Source organism: Vidua macroura, chromosome 17 (genome assembly GCF_024509145.1).
Source record: "Vidua macroura isolate BioBank_ID:100142 chromosome 17, ASM2450914v1, whole genome shotgun sequence".
NCBI lineage: Eukaryota > Metazoa > Chordata > Aves > Passeriformes > Viduidae > Vidua > Vidua macroura.
Genome location: NC_071587.1, coordinates 1,769,056 through 1,784,729, shown reverse-complemented (window position 1 = coordinate 1,784,729; position 15,674 = coordinate 1,769,056). Strand labels below are relative to the sequence as shown.

Genomic DNA, 15,674 nt, shown 5'->3' with positions numbered 1-15,674 from the left:
CCCTCCTGATTTTTGGGTGGGGAGCACACAGCTCAGGCCATTTTCTCCTCTCATCTGGGTGGGGGCTTTAGGGGTCCCAGCTTCTTAGAGTCCAGATTTTGGGGTCCCCTCCCCAGGCCGCACATCTGAGGATGTTTTCTCCTCAGAGCTGTTCCAGTTCCCGCTGTGAGGGGGGGCCCTTGGGAGTGGTTGGGGCTTGGGGGAGGGGGAAGCCCCCTGCCCACCACCACTACTCCATGGTCTTCCACCCCCCTCCCACACCCTCATCCTCTGTGGGTGGCACTCCAGTGCTGGGGGGGATCTGGGGAGGATCCCGGGGGCTCTGTGGGGGAAGATATGGGAGACACTGGCTCTCCACCATCAGGTACAAGCCATCCTGGGCCAGTCCTAGGGCAGGGCTAGAGGAATCTGGACTATCTGGAGGGGGCTGAGGGGGTCCTTCAGGGGTCTGGTAGGGGAAACAGGGGGAGATATGGGGGGAATATGAGGGGATACAGGAAGCTAGGGGGTCCCGAGTGGGGATATGGGTGGAGAAATGGGGGGGATACAGGGGGTACAGGGTCCTGGGGGTGTCATGGAGGGGAGACATGGGAGAGATATGAGAGGCACAGGGAGCTGAGGACTCCTTGAGGGGTTTCAGGCAGTCCTGGATGGGCTGGGAAGAGATACATGGGAGGCATGTGGGTAGTACAGAGTCCTGGGTGGGAGATATAGGAGGGGAGATGGTCCTGGGAGGGTCTTGGGTGGCTCTGGGGAGGTCCTGGGAGATCCTGGGGGCTTCTGGACAGGTTGTGGGAGCAGACTGGGGGGGAGATATGTGGGAACAGGGAAAATGCATGGATGCAGTTTGTCCTGGTTTGGAGGAATCACAAGCAAGGCCTTATGAATAAACTCTTTATTGATGGAACAAGGGTGTGAAGTTTGCTGTCTAGAGGCCCTTCAGCTCTCCTGCCACACGCCTTGCTCGCCTCAGACGAGCTTTGGGTGCACTGATCTGCGCCGTGCTCTGGCAGGGGGCATTGGACCCTCTGGAGGGATGGGCTGTCGGGAAAAATGTGGGCCCAAGGAGGGGAGAGTGTCCTCAGCAGCACAGCTCTCCTGTCCACCTTGGCATGTGGCTGGGTTTGGGACAGGTCACTGGAAATTCTGTCTGGGGGTTGGTGCACGCCTATGCCGAACAACCCGCCCTAATACAGACTGAACGATCCAATTTGCCATGCTCCTTATGTCCAAAGTGTTGCCTGAGGTTGTTGGGTTCCTTTCTCTCACCAAGTTCCCTTTCACCATTGCAGGATGCTCAGGCTCCATGGTTTTAGCATAGCCAGTCCCTTTTGCATGAAGCTGTGGTCCTAAGGCAGGCAGCTTTACTCCTGCACTTTCTTCCTGGCTCTGTTCTTCAGATGCTCCAGGGAATCCTGGTGGCATCTGTCTGTTGGAGACCTTACCCTTGGGAAGTTTCAGGATTTCGGTGTAATCACAGCTGGAGTCTCCTCCAAACTGAGAAGCTACCATGGATTTCAAGAGGCAGCAAATATTCTTAACAACTTGGATGGTGAGATAGTCAAGGCAAGAGTGTAAACGTCCTCTGTCTGTTTCAGCTTCCTTGGATGTGTCTGCTTGGGTGGCTCCTCCATCAACAAGCTGCTCCTTCTGCCTGGCTGCCCTCCCTGACTCAGAAGCTTCTCTGGACTCCAGATGGTCCCCCAAGATCTCCAACACCATCGCTAGAAGCTCCTTGGCCACCAGTTCTATTTCCTGTTGGCGGTCTAGAGGTGTCTCTGCAGGCTCTGTTCTCACGGAGCTGCCAAAACCACTTCCTCTGATCCCCTGAGCAGTGTTCCTTAAAAAATTGACACGCTGGTCCCAAGGAACCTTCAGCCTCGTAAACACTTTGTACACAATGGTCTCAACCAGCTCTTGGAGCTTCTGGGCTTCTGCTGTGGTCAGCTGCTCAAAGACAGCTTTAAAGAGGCCGTCAGCAGTGTTGTCCGGTTTCCTCTGGGAGCCATCGGCTTTGCTGGCATCTTCCTGACCCAGCTCAGCTGTGGAGTGGGTTTGGCCCTTGTCTAAAGGTACTTTCACTCTTCTGAATCTCCCTGATTTCAGGGGCGTCTCTTTGCTCTTCTGTGGAGGTGGGCAGGAAGGTTTCTGAGGCTGCAGCTGCCACTGTGCCCTGCAGGAAGTGCCAGTGCTTCCTGACAGTTTGGGACCATCCTTTAATTTGGCCAAAAGTGGCAGAAGCCCTTCCTGAAAGGTGACACCAGGTTGTGGGTCATGGTGCCTGGACAAGCACTCAGCCCCTGCGTGCTGAGGATTCCTGCGGGCCCAGGCTGGCGCTCTGCTTCAGCCAGGCCAGGAGGGCAGGAGAGAAGGGCTTCCCTCAGCACAGGGTGTGCCTGCACATGGCCCTGCTGCCCGTGCCCAGCTCAGCTGGCTCAGCTCCCAGCTGTGGAGTCCTTTCCTCACCACAGCACCCAGCCCAGCAGCACAGCCTTGCACAGTCCTGTGCCCCTGAACACAACGCTTTGCCTACCTCTTGTTGCCTCAAGATCTGCTCTGACTGCAGCTTGGTCCTGGTCAGGTACTGCCTGTACTCGTTGAACTCCTTCACAGTGCAAATCACCTATGGAGGGACGAGGGCAGAATCCCCCAAAACTGTCAAGCCATGCTGTCAGCCTTCCCCAAAACAGCCTGACCCCAGCGGGAGAGGAGCTGCCCCCAAGCCCTCCCCCCATACCCTGGTGTTGGGACCACTGGTGTCCCCCCAGCCAGGGCTGAAGAGGCAGCATGGGGCAGGCTGAGAAGGGCAGGACTGGGGCTTGCCAGGGCGATGTTGGTGCTGCTGCTGCTCCCAGGGACACCAGCGCACAGCTCTGTCCTCTGGCAGCAGCAGGCGGCTGCAGCAAGGGCTGTTCTTGATCAGCCTGATGTCCAAACCTACCTTGTTGTCACTGGTGACAAAGCCCTGTTTCTTCAGCATCCACAGGATGTCCTTGCGCTTGTGGTAGTCCTGAAGGTGGGGGTCATGCAGGCAGTTGTATTGCAGGTTCAGGTGATGCATGTAGGGATCGTCCAGATTGAAAGAAGGACATTGCCAGTGAAGCTGTAAGAGACATTTCCCAGAGTATGAAGGAGGCAGGAGAGGAGTAAAGAGGTGCCATGCAGTACTTGTGAAAAGAGCAAGGTACTTTGAAGACCAACACTCTTCTCCATCTTTCTGAAGACACAGAGACCCTCACAGAAAGACTGCGGGGCCGTGCTGGGCAAGGCTGGGCTGTGATGGGATGGGCTGAGGGAGAGAAGACAAATCCCAGCAGCAAATAGACACCTTAGGCCACCAGGAAGAACTGCTGACCCACCCACAAATGAACCTTCCAACTGAAAAGGTCGGGCCCAGTGCTTCAAATGCAGACAGTGGAGAGGGGATGAAACCAGTCTCCTCGGGTTAGGCAGGCCCAAGGGCTGTGCCAGCTGCCTCTGCCTTGGCCTCCGGCAAGTCTCTGCCTTGGGAAGGTGCAGTGCAAGCTGGAGGACGAGGAGGAGGAGGAGGACAGTGCATCCATTCCCCAACCAGGGAAACCCAAGCTCTTCCAAATATGCCACCAGAATAAGCAGGAGAAGGTTGGAGTTTTCCTCAAAGGTGCACCAGAGCCTGGCTCGACATGGCAGGATGAGCTGGAGGGGCCCATTGCCCCTCCAGGACACCAGGACAAACAGAGCTGCCTGCTGCAGGCAGGGGCCCGGCCACACACATGCAGAGTGCCAGAAACCAGTGAGGAGACTGACAAGTGCTTCTTCTCTGTGTTCCAGGGAGCCTGGAGCTTGCCTCTGCTGCCCAGCCCTGCCTGACTGTAGGGCTGCAGCTCCTGCTGCAGAGGACGTGGCCACAAGAACTTCTGTGCATGATGGGGACCCCATGAAAGAGGAGAGCTTTTCTGTGCTCTTTCACTTCCTTTACCTTTTCCCCCAGCTTTCCCCTGCAGAAGACAGAGTTGGACTTGGGCTGCACATAGATCTTGACTCCAAGTGGGAGGTCCAGCAGGTCAGAATTCATCAGCCTGGTGGCTCAGTCTCCCGGTGTGGAGTTCCAGGGCCAATCTGTGAAGACACAGACACTTGGGCAATAGCTCAATAAGCCTCCTGCACAGCAGGTGTAAGAGAAGGAGCTGAGCATCTTGAGGGTCCTTAGGCCTAGAGCAGACCCCCAAGCCCCAGGCTCACCGGCTAAGCTCTATCAGCCCACTGCTTTCCTCCCCGTAATTCCCAGTGCACTCAGCAGTGCCTCTGCCTTTTGGCAGAACACCAGCAGTGAGATGGAGCTCCACAGCTCCTTCCAAGAGCTCTCGTGGTGCTGCGATCCCACGCTGACTCCTCGTGCTCCAGAGGTCTCCCAGCGATGGGGCACTGTTACATCATGGTGATGTGACATCACTGCATTGTCACATCACCGCGCTGACATTGCATCACACGGAAACTGCCCACCACACCTGGGGGAGGGGGGCCCACCTGGAGGCCCCTTTGGACAGCCCTGTGGGCCACCCCCCCTCTGCGTGACCCAGCTGTGAGAGCTCCTGCCCATGGGCCCCTTCCCCCCTCCCCTGTTGTGTCATTCTGTCAGGCAAAGCTTCCTCACCAACAGGAAGGAACGGGAGGAATTGCCACTCCAAAGATGCCCAGTTTGGGGGCTGCTTTTCCTCCTTTCCCTTTTTAGACCTTCTTCCCTGTCATGGCCAAGCAGCCACAGCTGGGGAAATTGCAGCAAACTGGATATTTGGCCCATCCCTGCCAACATGAGATTCCTTGGTCATGTTTTGAGAAAGAGAAGAGAAGCACAGGCTGAGGGAAAGCCTTCTCCTCCCCTTTCCTCAGGATCCCCTTCAGCCCAGACACCTCTCTGCTGCCTTCCCAGTCTCTCCTGCCCTGGCTTCTGCTGTTCCTGTCTGCTCTTGTTATGAATGCTTTGATCAATCAGATAATATAAAAGGGTTAGCTATGATTATAAGTAGACAGTTGTGAAATATAAGGTATAGAAATGTCAGGAGTGCTGTGTTTGGAATGTAACCGTAGAAGTTACTGGACCCTTCTGTTGCAGTCACGCTCACCAGTAACACTGCTTGGAGACCCACTATCCTTCCCATCTTGATTTTAAGATTAAGGATTCCAGTCCGTAGACCTCAGGAGAGATGAGCAATGATTGTTTTAGAATAAGAATATCGATGAAGTTATTAACTATTAGAACCAATCAATGTAAAGGTTAAATTTAAGAGTGGGCATAGTATGCATAGTATGTAAAAGAAGGCACATATTGATCATTCAGCAGAAAAAGTAAATAAAATGGATGGGTTTTGTTTGTTAAGTGGAACACATTTCCAGAGGAGTTATCCCTGTGTTCCCAGCACCTGAATAAAGAAGTGTCTGCTTATTCACATCAAATTGGTATTGGATAAGTTTCTTTTTTCCTGTTTGGTGACATTGTCCCTTCCTACCCCTTCTTGGCTGGATTTGGCGAGGTCTCTGGTGCCCGTTCCTCCAGCCTGCCTGGTTCCTTGGGGCAGCTTTTACACCGCAGAGCCCTGCCAGCCTCGCTCTTTGCACAAAGGCAAGAGACAGGCAGAACAATCTGTTGGAGGTGCAGTGATTGATCACCACGGGGCTCTTGGGAAACAGCGAGGGGCACAGCCCAGGGACGGTGTTCCTCTGCTCCCAGAGCAGTTTCTGGCACACGCTCCAGCTGCAGCTCTTCTCCAGCTTGGCCAGGGGAGCAGCAGCATCGGCTGTGCCCCAGCTCCCCTGGGCCACATGTCCTGCTCAGCCACGAGGGCCGTGAGCCCCGCAGCACGTTCACCCACACCCGCACCTGGGGCAGTGCTCAGGCAGCTCCAGCAGCTCCAGCGTGCGGTCCCCGAGGCCGAGCAGGAGGTCCTGTGTGCAGTTCCTGGGCAGCTGCAAAGCACAGGTGCCGAGGAATACACCTGGTGCAGGTAGCTCGGGGTGCAGCTGCAGTGCCAGCTCCAGGCTGAGCTCTGGCTGGCAGGAGCCCGAGGGAAGAGCCCATGACCTGCTGACCCTTGGCAGGACAAAGAGCCCAAGGACCTGTGGCACAGCCAGGTCAGTGGCCACTCAGAGACAGGGCAGATGCCAAGCCTCGGGAGGAAGATCTGACACTTTGCTGTGCTCGGACTGTGAAGGCGTAACAGCCCAGGGGTTCAAGGTCCCTCTCTGGAGGCACCAGCTCGAGCTATTTCTGTGTTCCTGCACTGCAAATAAATTGTTTTGTGGAATGAGATAGGTGAGACTCCGCTGTGGGAAACCTGGTCTGACTGTGTGACAGTGGGGGGAGTGCAGGGAGTCAATGGGGGCACCCTTCGGCTCACCTGAGCCGCCCACTGCAAAGGGGATTTGGTCCCAGCAGGAACAGTCTTGTGATGGGAGTGTGAGTGCCAGAGTGCCTCGGGGATGCTCAGACAGGGAAGTTTCCTTAACAACAGGGCTGCCTGAGAGCTGGAGCAGAGCCCAGGCCGTGCATCCGCTGGGCTCTGCCCGTAAGAAACCGAGCAAGGTGCAGCAGAGTGCCCTGGTGTGGCAGGGCATCTCCCCTGCCACGAGAGCTTATCTATTGCTTGTTCTTGCTAATTGGTGGGATAACTCTCTAAAGACCCCTTGTCTCGTCAGGCGCCATAGAAGTGACACTTGTAGCTGACAGTAAACATCTTGCTGTGGAAGCGAGATGTGGAGAGATAAGCTGCAAGTTGTGACTGACAAACACTCTGTTTTACAAACTATGAAAGCTACATCAAACTTGCAAAAAGCTGAAGTTTTCTGCACATTCCCTGGAAATATGTGGGGGTCTCTACCCAGAGCTGGGATGCCGCCTTGCAGTTATTCCTTCAAGGGTTGAGTGAAAGGACTCTGTGAACACCATCATCAATTCAGTGGTAAATTACATTGACTCGTAATCTATACTATTTCTTTGCTAGCTATAATACAGGTACCTGTCTGGTTTGAAAAGACAGGTGTCTGTTAAGGAAGGCAGGAGCCTTCCTGAACTGGAAAATTCAAAGCCCCTCCCTCTGAGTTATTATAATTTTGAAATTAAGGGGCTCTCGGGCAAAGATATGGGAATAGGAATAATCGTTCTTTCTTAGGAAAAAATAAAAAAATTAAAAGAAAATATAAAAATAAAAATTCAGTAATACAAAACAACACTGACAGAGCCAGAATGCAACCTGACAGCCTGTGGGCCAGGGTGTTGGTAGCAGTCTGATTAAATGGTGGCTGCAGTCCTCCTGGAGTGACAGCTGTGGTTCTGTTGGAGCAGTGATCCTGTAGAATGGTGTCATTTTCCTCTGAAGGTCCAGTGGTCCTGTAGATGGGCCTGGGCTTCCTCTAGGTATCCAGTGGAGAAGAAAGCTGCTCCTCTGGGAATCCAGTGGGAAAGGGCTGCCTGTGATGTTCCAAATTTCAGATTATATCTAGGTAAGAATGTTTGGCTCCTCCTCTTGGGTCGAGCATCTCACAATGGGATGATGGAATTTTATCAGTCATGCAGTGATACTCACTGGCCCATGAAGAGAAGATATTTTCTGGAGGGAGGATTGGTTGTGGAAGAGACAAAGAAAACTGCCCCACCTGGTTTTAACAGATGGCCTAATTAACAGAAGATAACTGCCCCAAGTCTAACAGATAGCAATAGAATACACACCTCCAGCCACATCTTGCATTTCCAACCTAAGATATTATTCATCCTTTATTCTATTGCTATCTGTATTATACCCAAATCAATAAACTCTATATGATGAAACTTTACACACAGTTCTTACTTAAGACTAGGTTTCCCTGTGGTACACAATGGACTTCTCTATCTTTCTGCATTACCTACCAAGTGTAACAAGGTCTTTGAGCAAAAACAATCCCACGGATGGGTTTGTGTTTGCCTGAGGTGGGACTAATCCAAACAGTCTTTCCTAAAATACCTTTCATGTGTACCACAGGGACTTCATCTACTGTGTGCAAGGGTTCAGACTCAGCAGGACCAGCTCGACTGATGGACTCTCAGGTGTTGACCATCCAGGTGGTTTTTGTTAAGTTCATTTCTTAATTTCCAAGTGCCTTCAGGGTAGTCTTAAGTAGTCCATTGCACTGTTTATCTTTCTGTCCTAGGGTGATGTTATGATGCTTGTATCCCCAATCGCCTGTTCTGTTTATGCTGGATATTATATTCTGTGCCTTCAAGACTGGTTTTGAGAGTGAAGGAGGGGAGAAGACGAAGCATGGAGTTTGTTATCAGATCACACTCCTCCACATTCTGCTGGACTGTGTTGTCTGAGCACGGACGGAGCAGAACAGAGCGCTCCTTTCCTTTTTAATTAGTTTAGCTAGCTGAGGCAGAGGAGTTTTCCCTGGACTGTTTTCTCTTCTTTCTCTTTTCTTGGAACCATTTGAACCTGCTCCGGACTGGGACCCAGGGAGCACCGAGAGCTCACACTTTGTGGCCTACTCTGGGCAGCTGCCTTTCCCAGTGCCGGAGGGACTGAGAACAGAGCGAGCAGCCACAGGAGGGACTTTCTGAATTTGTCATTTCTTCAGAGCAGCAAATGAGTTTTATCATCTGGTCTTGTTCATTTTTTTGTGCGGGGCAGTGCTTTGCCTGTTAAATAAACAGGTTTTTTTCCACTTCTCTCTGAGGAAATTTTTCCCAAACCAGTTGCAGGGATGGGGCTATGGGGGTTTTCTTTCAGTGGGGAGGGGGCCTTTAGGAGGTTTTCTCCCAAATTTGCCCTAAACCAGGACAAATAATTGGCACTCAACGTGTGGCTCGAGAGAGTGGGAAAAAACCCTGTTGTGATTGTATTTTGGTTGCAATTACTCTGTATTGGGATAAAGCAGTTAGTAGCCATGTTGTTTGAATTCATGATGTCGCTTGGGGTGGAGGCTTGCATGTGTTTCTGGTCCCTGGGTTTTTTTGAGGTCTTAATACCTCTATGCTCCCTAGGTTTATTTTATTATCTAGAAATAGCTTTGGTATTGTAGGAATGTGCCCCCTGTTGATGGAGTGACCAAATTATCTCCTTAAAAAGATAAAAAGCCCAGAAGTTTTTCTCCTCAATTTGGTAAAAAGACCATAGGTAAAATGATCATAGGATCTTTGGGACTTCACCTCAAACCTAGGGCTACCCAATTGGACAGAAGCCAAAAGGTCCCGTGAAGGTAATTCACTAGAAAAAGAAGAGAACAAAGGAAATAATTGCTTTTGTGGGGTGTTTTAGCAGGAGCAAGAACCTCTTGCCCCTGGCTTGGTTTTTCTCTGTTAAGAGCTTTGTTATTTTGCCTTTTATTAAAGCTTTTCTGGTTCCAACACTACCTCAGAAACCATCCTGCTAATTTTATGCCATTCAAGGTAGCTGAGCTGTCTTGGTTGTGATAGGTTCTCTGAGAGCTCATAAGACCTGACTTGAGGAGAAACCCATTGTCCCTAGTACGTAGTTTTTGCAGTAGAGGGGCACAGACTAGAATAGCTCTTGGGCTGGGCTTGGTGGTAATGGCTTGTAGGAAGTTTATAAAGGTGCTGGGGTCTGTTCCAGGAATGTATGGTTCATGGTTATGGTTATGCATCTTTCATAGTTCTATTTCTCTAAAGTATCTAGTCTTATTTGCAAGGGCATCTTTTGCAACTTTTTTCTAGCTCCATTTCTCTCTCAACAATATCTGTCCCATTCCATGGCATTTCTAGGTCAGCATTTCTTATCTCAAAGTTTGCATCTGGATGCACACTGTGTGAGCCTTCTGTCAGGCCCTGAGAACTCTCTACAAATCTATTTCCCACGAGGGGTTGTTTTAGATGATTGCCTTTAAAGCATCTATAGCATGGTGGGACTACAGCTGATAGGCCAAGAAACACTTTTAGTGTATTGTAATTAGGAAATAGTTGGCTTCTGATTGTGATGGTGTGAATTATAACATCTGTACTGTCTCACCCTTCTCGTGAGACTGAAAATGGAATAAAATTTTTTTAAACAGGTCTCAGTTACCCCATCTCTAAATCTAAGAAAAATATTATCCAACACCCATGTATTCCCATACCCCATCCACGTATCCACATTCCCATATCCCTGCCCATAGACAAGTTCCCGCCCTGGTCCTCCTCGCCTCCTTTCATGCCTCCTTGCTCCCCGCCCCTATTTTTGAAAAAAAAAAAAAAAAGAAAAAGAAAAAAGCACATTTCCCCGAATGAGTGTGCGCAACGGGGAATCGAAACTCTTGGTCCGGGAGGCGGCACCAGGGAGGCGGAGCAGGGGGCGGAGCGGAGCTCCGAGCGCCGGCAGCGCACTGCGGCACCGGGCAGCAGCAGCAGCTCCAGCTCCGGCTCCAGCTCCAGGAGTGGGCAGGGGTCCCCCGCAGTGCCCACCATGGCCCTCAAGCAGCTGAAGGCATGAGTGGGTCTGGAGGCGTCACTGGGGGTTTGTGGGGGAAGACAGGGCATGGCTGGAGTGTTCTGGGGGTCACAGGGGGCTGTTGGTGGGCCAGGGGGCTCAAGGGGTGCTGGGGAGAACTGAAGGGTGACTGAGGGAGGTGAGGACTGCAGCGGTCAGGGCTCACAGGAAGGGTTTTTGGGGGCTGCTGGATGTCTTGGTTTTGACTGGGAGAGATAATTTTCTCCCCAGAAGCTGCTCCAGTGCTGTGTTTGGGATTCAAAGTGAGAACAACGTTTGTAACACGCTGAGTTGGAGCCCCATCGAGCTCACTCCAAGTCCAGGACTTTTCAGTGTCCCATGCTCTGCCAACAGGGGGGAGCATGGCCAGGAGACCCAACCCAAACTGGCCAGAGGGATATTCCAGACCACAGAACCTCCTGCCCAGTACAGAAACTGGGAGGGGGTTGGCCAGGAGCTGTCAGGGTCAGCTGGCAAGACCCCAACAGTGTGAAAGTCCTTTCCCCTAGCCTGGCAGCCAAAAAGAGGTCTGGAATGCATGAGGTTGAGTCTTCAAGGTTGTTTATTTTTTCTTATCTACAATATTTTCTCTCTGACCTGCTGAGGTCCACCTAGTACAGAAGCCATGGCAGTCTGCCTCGTGTCTCAGGCAGCTCCCACATTATATACTCAAAATTACGTGTTATATGTTTACAGATTTGTGCCAATGCCCAACACCTTTGTTAAACAGTGAATCTCTACTTTGAACGAATTGAAAAGTGTCACCATCACACCAAGAGGTGTGGAGGACAGGAAGAAGGGAAAGAAGGCTAGGACCCTCCCAGATTCCTCCATCTTGTAGCCCTGAATTACATTCTAAAAAACTCCAAAATTCTACTTTTCCACCCTGTGTCAATTTACCCATTACACTACTCAAACACTTTTGGCTTGTGATTCCTCATATAGAGTTGGCAGCCTCTCCCATGGGCTAAAATCGAAACCACAGGTGTTTCTGACTTCTTGCCAAGGTCCCCGAGCCCCCTGCCAGGGTCTCGAAACATTCAGGGCAGCCAGAGGGATGTCCTGGACTCCAACAAGGAGCCACCGATTGCTACTGGGGAACAGGCTGGGCATTGGTCAGTGGGTGATGAGCAACTACTGGGCACTGCTGGTTTCTCTCAGATTTTATTCTGTTCTCTCTCCTTCCCATTACTATTCTTAATAGTAGTAGAAGCAGTAATGTCAATATATTTAGTCTTGTTACAGTTATTTAACTATTCTTATCTTCACTCACGGGTTTTACCTTTTCTGGATTCTCTCCCCCATCTCACCAGAGCAGCAAGCAGCTGTGTGGGACTGAGTTCCTGGCTGGGGTTAAACCACAACAGTCCTTGGTGCTCAACTGGGGCACAAAGAGTTAACAACAGATCTGAGCAGAGTGTGTTAAAACAAAGTTGTTGTGAGCATCTCTCGTATTTATTTAACAGATGTGGGTCATAGTTTGCTCTTGGAGTTCCTGCCCGTGCACTCACAGGTGCATTTTATAAAACCCTTCCTGGTGTGTGTGATCCCGTAGGAATGTTCATCCTCCCTAGCTCTGGGCTAAGGTTATCATTCTGTTGTGGTTGGTAACACGGGGCTGTGGTACGAGAGAACGGCTGGAGCTGAATCGAAGTTGCCGGCTGTGCTCAGCATTGCCGTCCCCGCTGGGCTTCGGGAGCCATCCAGTGGGAACTGTCAATAATTACACCTTAGGATTTCTCCTGCGAGAGCCAAGCCATGAGACAAATCTTCCAGCGTAGCCTTTCCTTTCGCCTTCCCCTTCCCTTTCCCCCTCCCCTCCCCTTCCCCTTCCCCTTCCCCTTCCCCTTCCCCTTCCCCTTCCCCTTCCCCTTCCCCTTCCCTGTACTCTGTGGTTACCCAAACCCTCAGGACAGTTGAGCTGCCCGCAGCTCATACCATAAAGCCCCTTGCTGTTCCCAGTGGGGCAGAATCAAAAAGAAAAGGTAAAACCTCTGAACTGACACAAGAACAGTTTCATAATTTAAACAAAACTAAATATATTGATGTTGCTGCTGCTACTAATATTAATGCAAAGGAGAGAGAATGGAATAAAACCCAAGAGAAACCAGTAATGCCCAATAGTTGCTCATGCCCCACTGACCAATGCCCCACCCATCCCACAGCAGTGATCGGTGGCTCCTGGCCAACCCCCTTCCAGTTTCTGTACTGGGCAGGAGGTTCTGTGATCTGGAATATCCCTCTGGCCAGCTGGGGTCAGGTCTCCTGGCCATGCTCCCCCTTGCTGGCAGAGCATGGGATACTGAAAAGTCCTTGACCGGGCTGCAACTCAAACATCAGTGTGCAACCAACACTGTTCTCATGCTAAATCCTGAATGTAGCCCTGGACACACTTCTGGGAAGAAAATTAACTCCATCCCAGCCAAAACCAGTGCACTGGAGCATCCCAGGAAGAGATAGGGGTCTGGGGAAGTATAGTAGTCATCCTTGGAGGTGGTTGTTTCAGGGGGTCCTGGAAGGAGATGGGGTCCTTGACCCTTTCCAAAGAGAGGCACATCCTGCGGGATCCAAGGAGAACATGGGCATCTTGGTTACAGAGCATTCCCCACACCTTCTCTCCCTCTCTCTGCTTTACAGAGAGACCTTCTGCCAGCGGGCACCCAGCTTCCTTGACTACCTGCACAGCATCCTGCAGAAGTACCCGGACGGAGGGCAGATCCTCAAGGTCAGATCCCCATCACCCATCCGCGATCTCCTGCCCAGCGGGGCAGAGTTACTGCAGGCAGTGGGGCTGGTCCCTGTCCAGCACCAGCCCCAGGACCTTGGTGCCCAGCTGGGAGAGAGGGTTGATGCTCTTCTCAGGGCCTGGAGGGCCCAGGTGACCAGGCACTGGTGTCTAATTCCAGGAGCTGGTGCAGAACGCAGACGATGCCGGCGCTAACGAGGTCGTGTTTGTGTCTGACGAGCGGGAATTCAACATCACCGGAGGGGGCCTGGAGGGCACCCAGGGTGAGAGGCACTGCGGGCACTGGGAGAAACTGGATGAAGCCCTGGGGTGGCACTGGCTGGTGCTGGGAGGGACTGGGGGAACTGGAACTGGTGAGGGGTTCTGGGATGTGCTGGGGACACTGAGGTTACTGGGAGGCCTCAGTGCTAGTGAGGGGAGTTTTGTGGGACTGGAGCTTGTGGGAACACTGAGTGTGAATGACAATTCCTGCTCCGTGTCCCAATTCCCCCTTTACCCATGGATGGTGCTGACCAGGCCCAGCTCTGTTGGCCTACAATGACGCCGTGATGTTGCCCCGGGACTGGACAGGGATTCAGCGCCCAGGGGTGTCACACAAGCGGGAGGATCCCCACAGCGTGGGGCGCTTTGGCTTGGGCTTCACCTCTGTCTACCACCTCACTGGTGAGTGGCACTGGGAGCCTCAGCTGGGACTGAACTGGGGATCTGGGTTTTACTGGAGGCACTGAACTACAGGTGCTGGGGGGAACTGGGGGGCACTGGGGGTGTGCCAAATGGAGGGCTGTGTCCAGAGTGAGGAAACCTGAAGCTGGAAACCTGAAGCATCAGGAGGCTGGAGGGAGGCTGGCTGGCAATGGAAAGCAGGGCTAGGGGGACAAACTGAGGGAGGACTGGTGAATTGGGATTAAGCTTTGGATCATGGGAGGCACCATGGGGATAAACTTGAGGCCATTGGCTGGGCATTGATGGGTTGGGATGATCTGGGAAGGCAGTGGTGTCCATGTCATCTCTGTGGCCTTACGGTTCCCGTGTCTCCAGACCTACCAGGTGTGCTGAGCCCCCCATACTTGGGGGTGCTGGACCCCAAATGCCAGGTGCTGCCTGGTGCTGGCAAGCGCTGGGACATCTCCTAAGCCCAGGACCTTCCTGGCCTTTTCTAGCCCTTCTGGGCTGGGCTGGAAGCTGTGGGACAGCACCGTGCCTCAGCCCAGGGCACCCTCTTCCGCTTCCCCCTTCGCCAGCAACCCTCAGAAATCGCTGCAGGGGTCTCCAATGCTGAGCGCATCTGCAACCTCATGCAGACTTTCCTCACAGAGGCCCCTCTTGCCCTCCTCTTCCTCCACCATGTCCGCCGCTTGGCCCTGCACCGTGTGGCCCCTGACGGGGTCCAGACACTCATGGGAACACTTGCAGCATGCCCTCAGCCTCTCCCTGTCCCAGTGCCATCGGAGGATGAGGGGCTGAGTCTGGCGTGGTGCCTGGTGGCCCTGCACAGGGATGGGGTGAGTACTGGCAGCAAGTGGCTGGTGGCCACAGGCAGGGCCACTGAGGGGCCAGTCGTGGCTCTGGGCACACGGCTGGGGTGCTGCCCTGAGCTGAGCCTGGCACACCCCTTCCAAGGGGCCTGCCAAGGGTGGCTCTGCTGCTTCCTGCCACTGCCAGCCACTGATGAGACAGCCACAGGGCTGCCCGTCCATGCCAGCGCTCCCTTTGCCCTCTCTGATGATCGCCGCCACCTCCGCTGGCCCCAGGAGGGTGAGGAGGGTGAGGAAGATGCCCGCTGGAATGCTCTTCTGCTGCTCGACCTCCTGCCCCGGGTCTACAGCCACTTGGCTGCCATGGCCGTGGCTCTGCCCAGTGCAGATGCCTACAGCCTGTGGCCAGACCCCGAGCGCACGCCAAGCTCCGGCCGTATCCACAGCCTGATGAGCCGTGTGTGCCAGGAGCTGGCGGCTGCCCCTGTCTTGCTGCCGGCCGCAGACGGGGCGGCGGGGCGGCTGCGGGCCCTCGAGGCTGTGCTGCTGCCAGAGGCTGTGGGTGATGCAGCCACACGGCAGGCGATCCAGGCCTTGCTGGTGGCAGCTGGGGAGCCGGTGGCCGAGGTCCCACCCCACGTGTGGAGGGCACTGACTTTGGGGATGCCGAAGGGTCTGCGGGAGGCCACGGCGGGACACGTGCGGGAGGTGCTGCGGCACCACGGGGCCGCAGAGCTCCCAGCTGCCGGCCGCCTCTCCCTGCTGCGCTACGTGGCCGGGGATGGCTGCCATGCTGAGCTCCGGGGCCTCCCTCTCCTGCCTCGCGCCGACGGAACCTTCGTGGCCTTTGGAACTGCGTCAGCCGTTGTCTACGTGGACACATCTGACTGCCCCAGGTGAGCCCGCGGCCCCCGGCAGCTCCATTCCTTGCAGAGTGGGCAGGACAGACAGTTGCCCGCAGTCACAGCTCTTGCTCTTGAATTGGGAACAGGAGGCATGGCCAGACCTGGATATTTGGCCCTG

At 53.5% G+C, this 15,674-nt stretch overlaps 2 protein-coding genes across 2 annotated transcripts in view; one reads left to right on the top strand and one right to left on the bottom strand.

Annotated features, from left to right (window-relative positions):
• Window positions 1-229: 229 nt before the first annotated feature.
• On the bottom strand, window positions 230-4,296 carry LOC128816066 (uncharacterized). Its single transcript, XM_053993322.1, has 6 exons — window positions 4,222-4,296; window positions 3,959-4,098; window positions 2,942-3,103; window positions 2,534-2,623; window positions 1,270-2,247; window positions 230-448 (listed from the first exon to the last, which is right to left on the bottom strand). The coding sequence occupies exons 2-6, from the start codon at window positions 4,052-4,054 to the stop codon at window positions 230-232; spliced, it is 1,545 nt and encodes a 514-aa protein (XP_053849297.1). The 5' UTR covers window positions 4,055-4,098; window positions 4,222-4,296.
• Window positions 4,297-10,406: 6,110 nt separating this feature from the next.
• The window catches only part of LOC128816065 (sacsin-like), a 92,798-nt gene continuing 87,530 nt past the window's right edge, over window positions 10,407-15,674 (top strand). Inside the window, 5 exon segments of the mRNA XM_053993321.1 lie at window positions 10,407-10,433; window positions 13,072-13,155; window positions 13,337-13,439; window positions 13,693-13,839; window positions 14,215-15,547. Coding sequence (XP_053849296.1) covers window positions 10,407-10,433; window positions 13,072-13,155; window positions 13,337-13,439; window positions 13,693-13,839; window positions 14,215-15,547 — 1,694 coding nt within the window.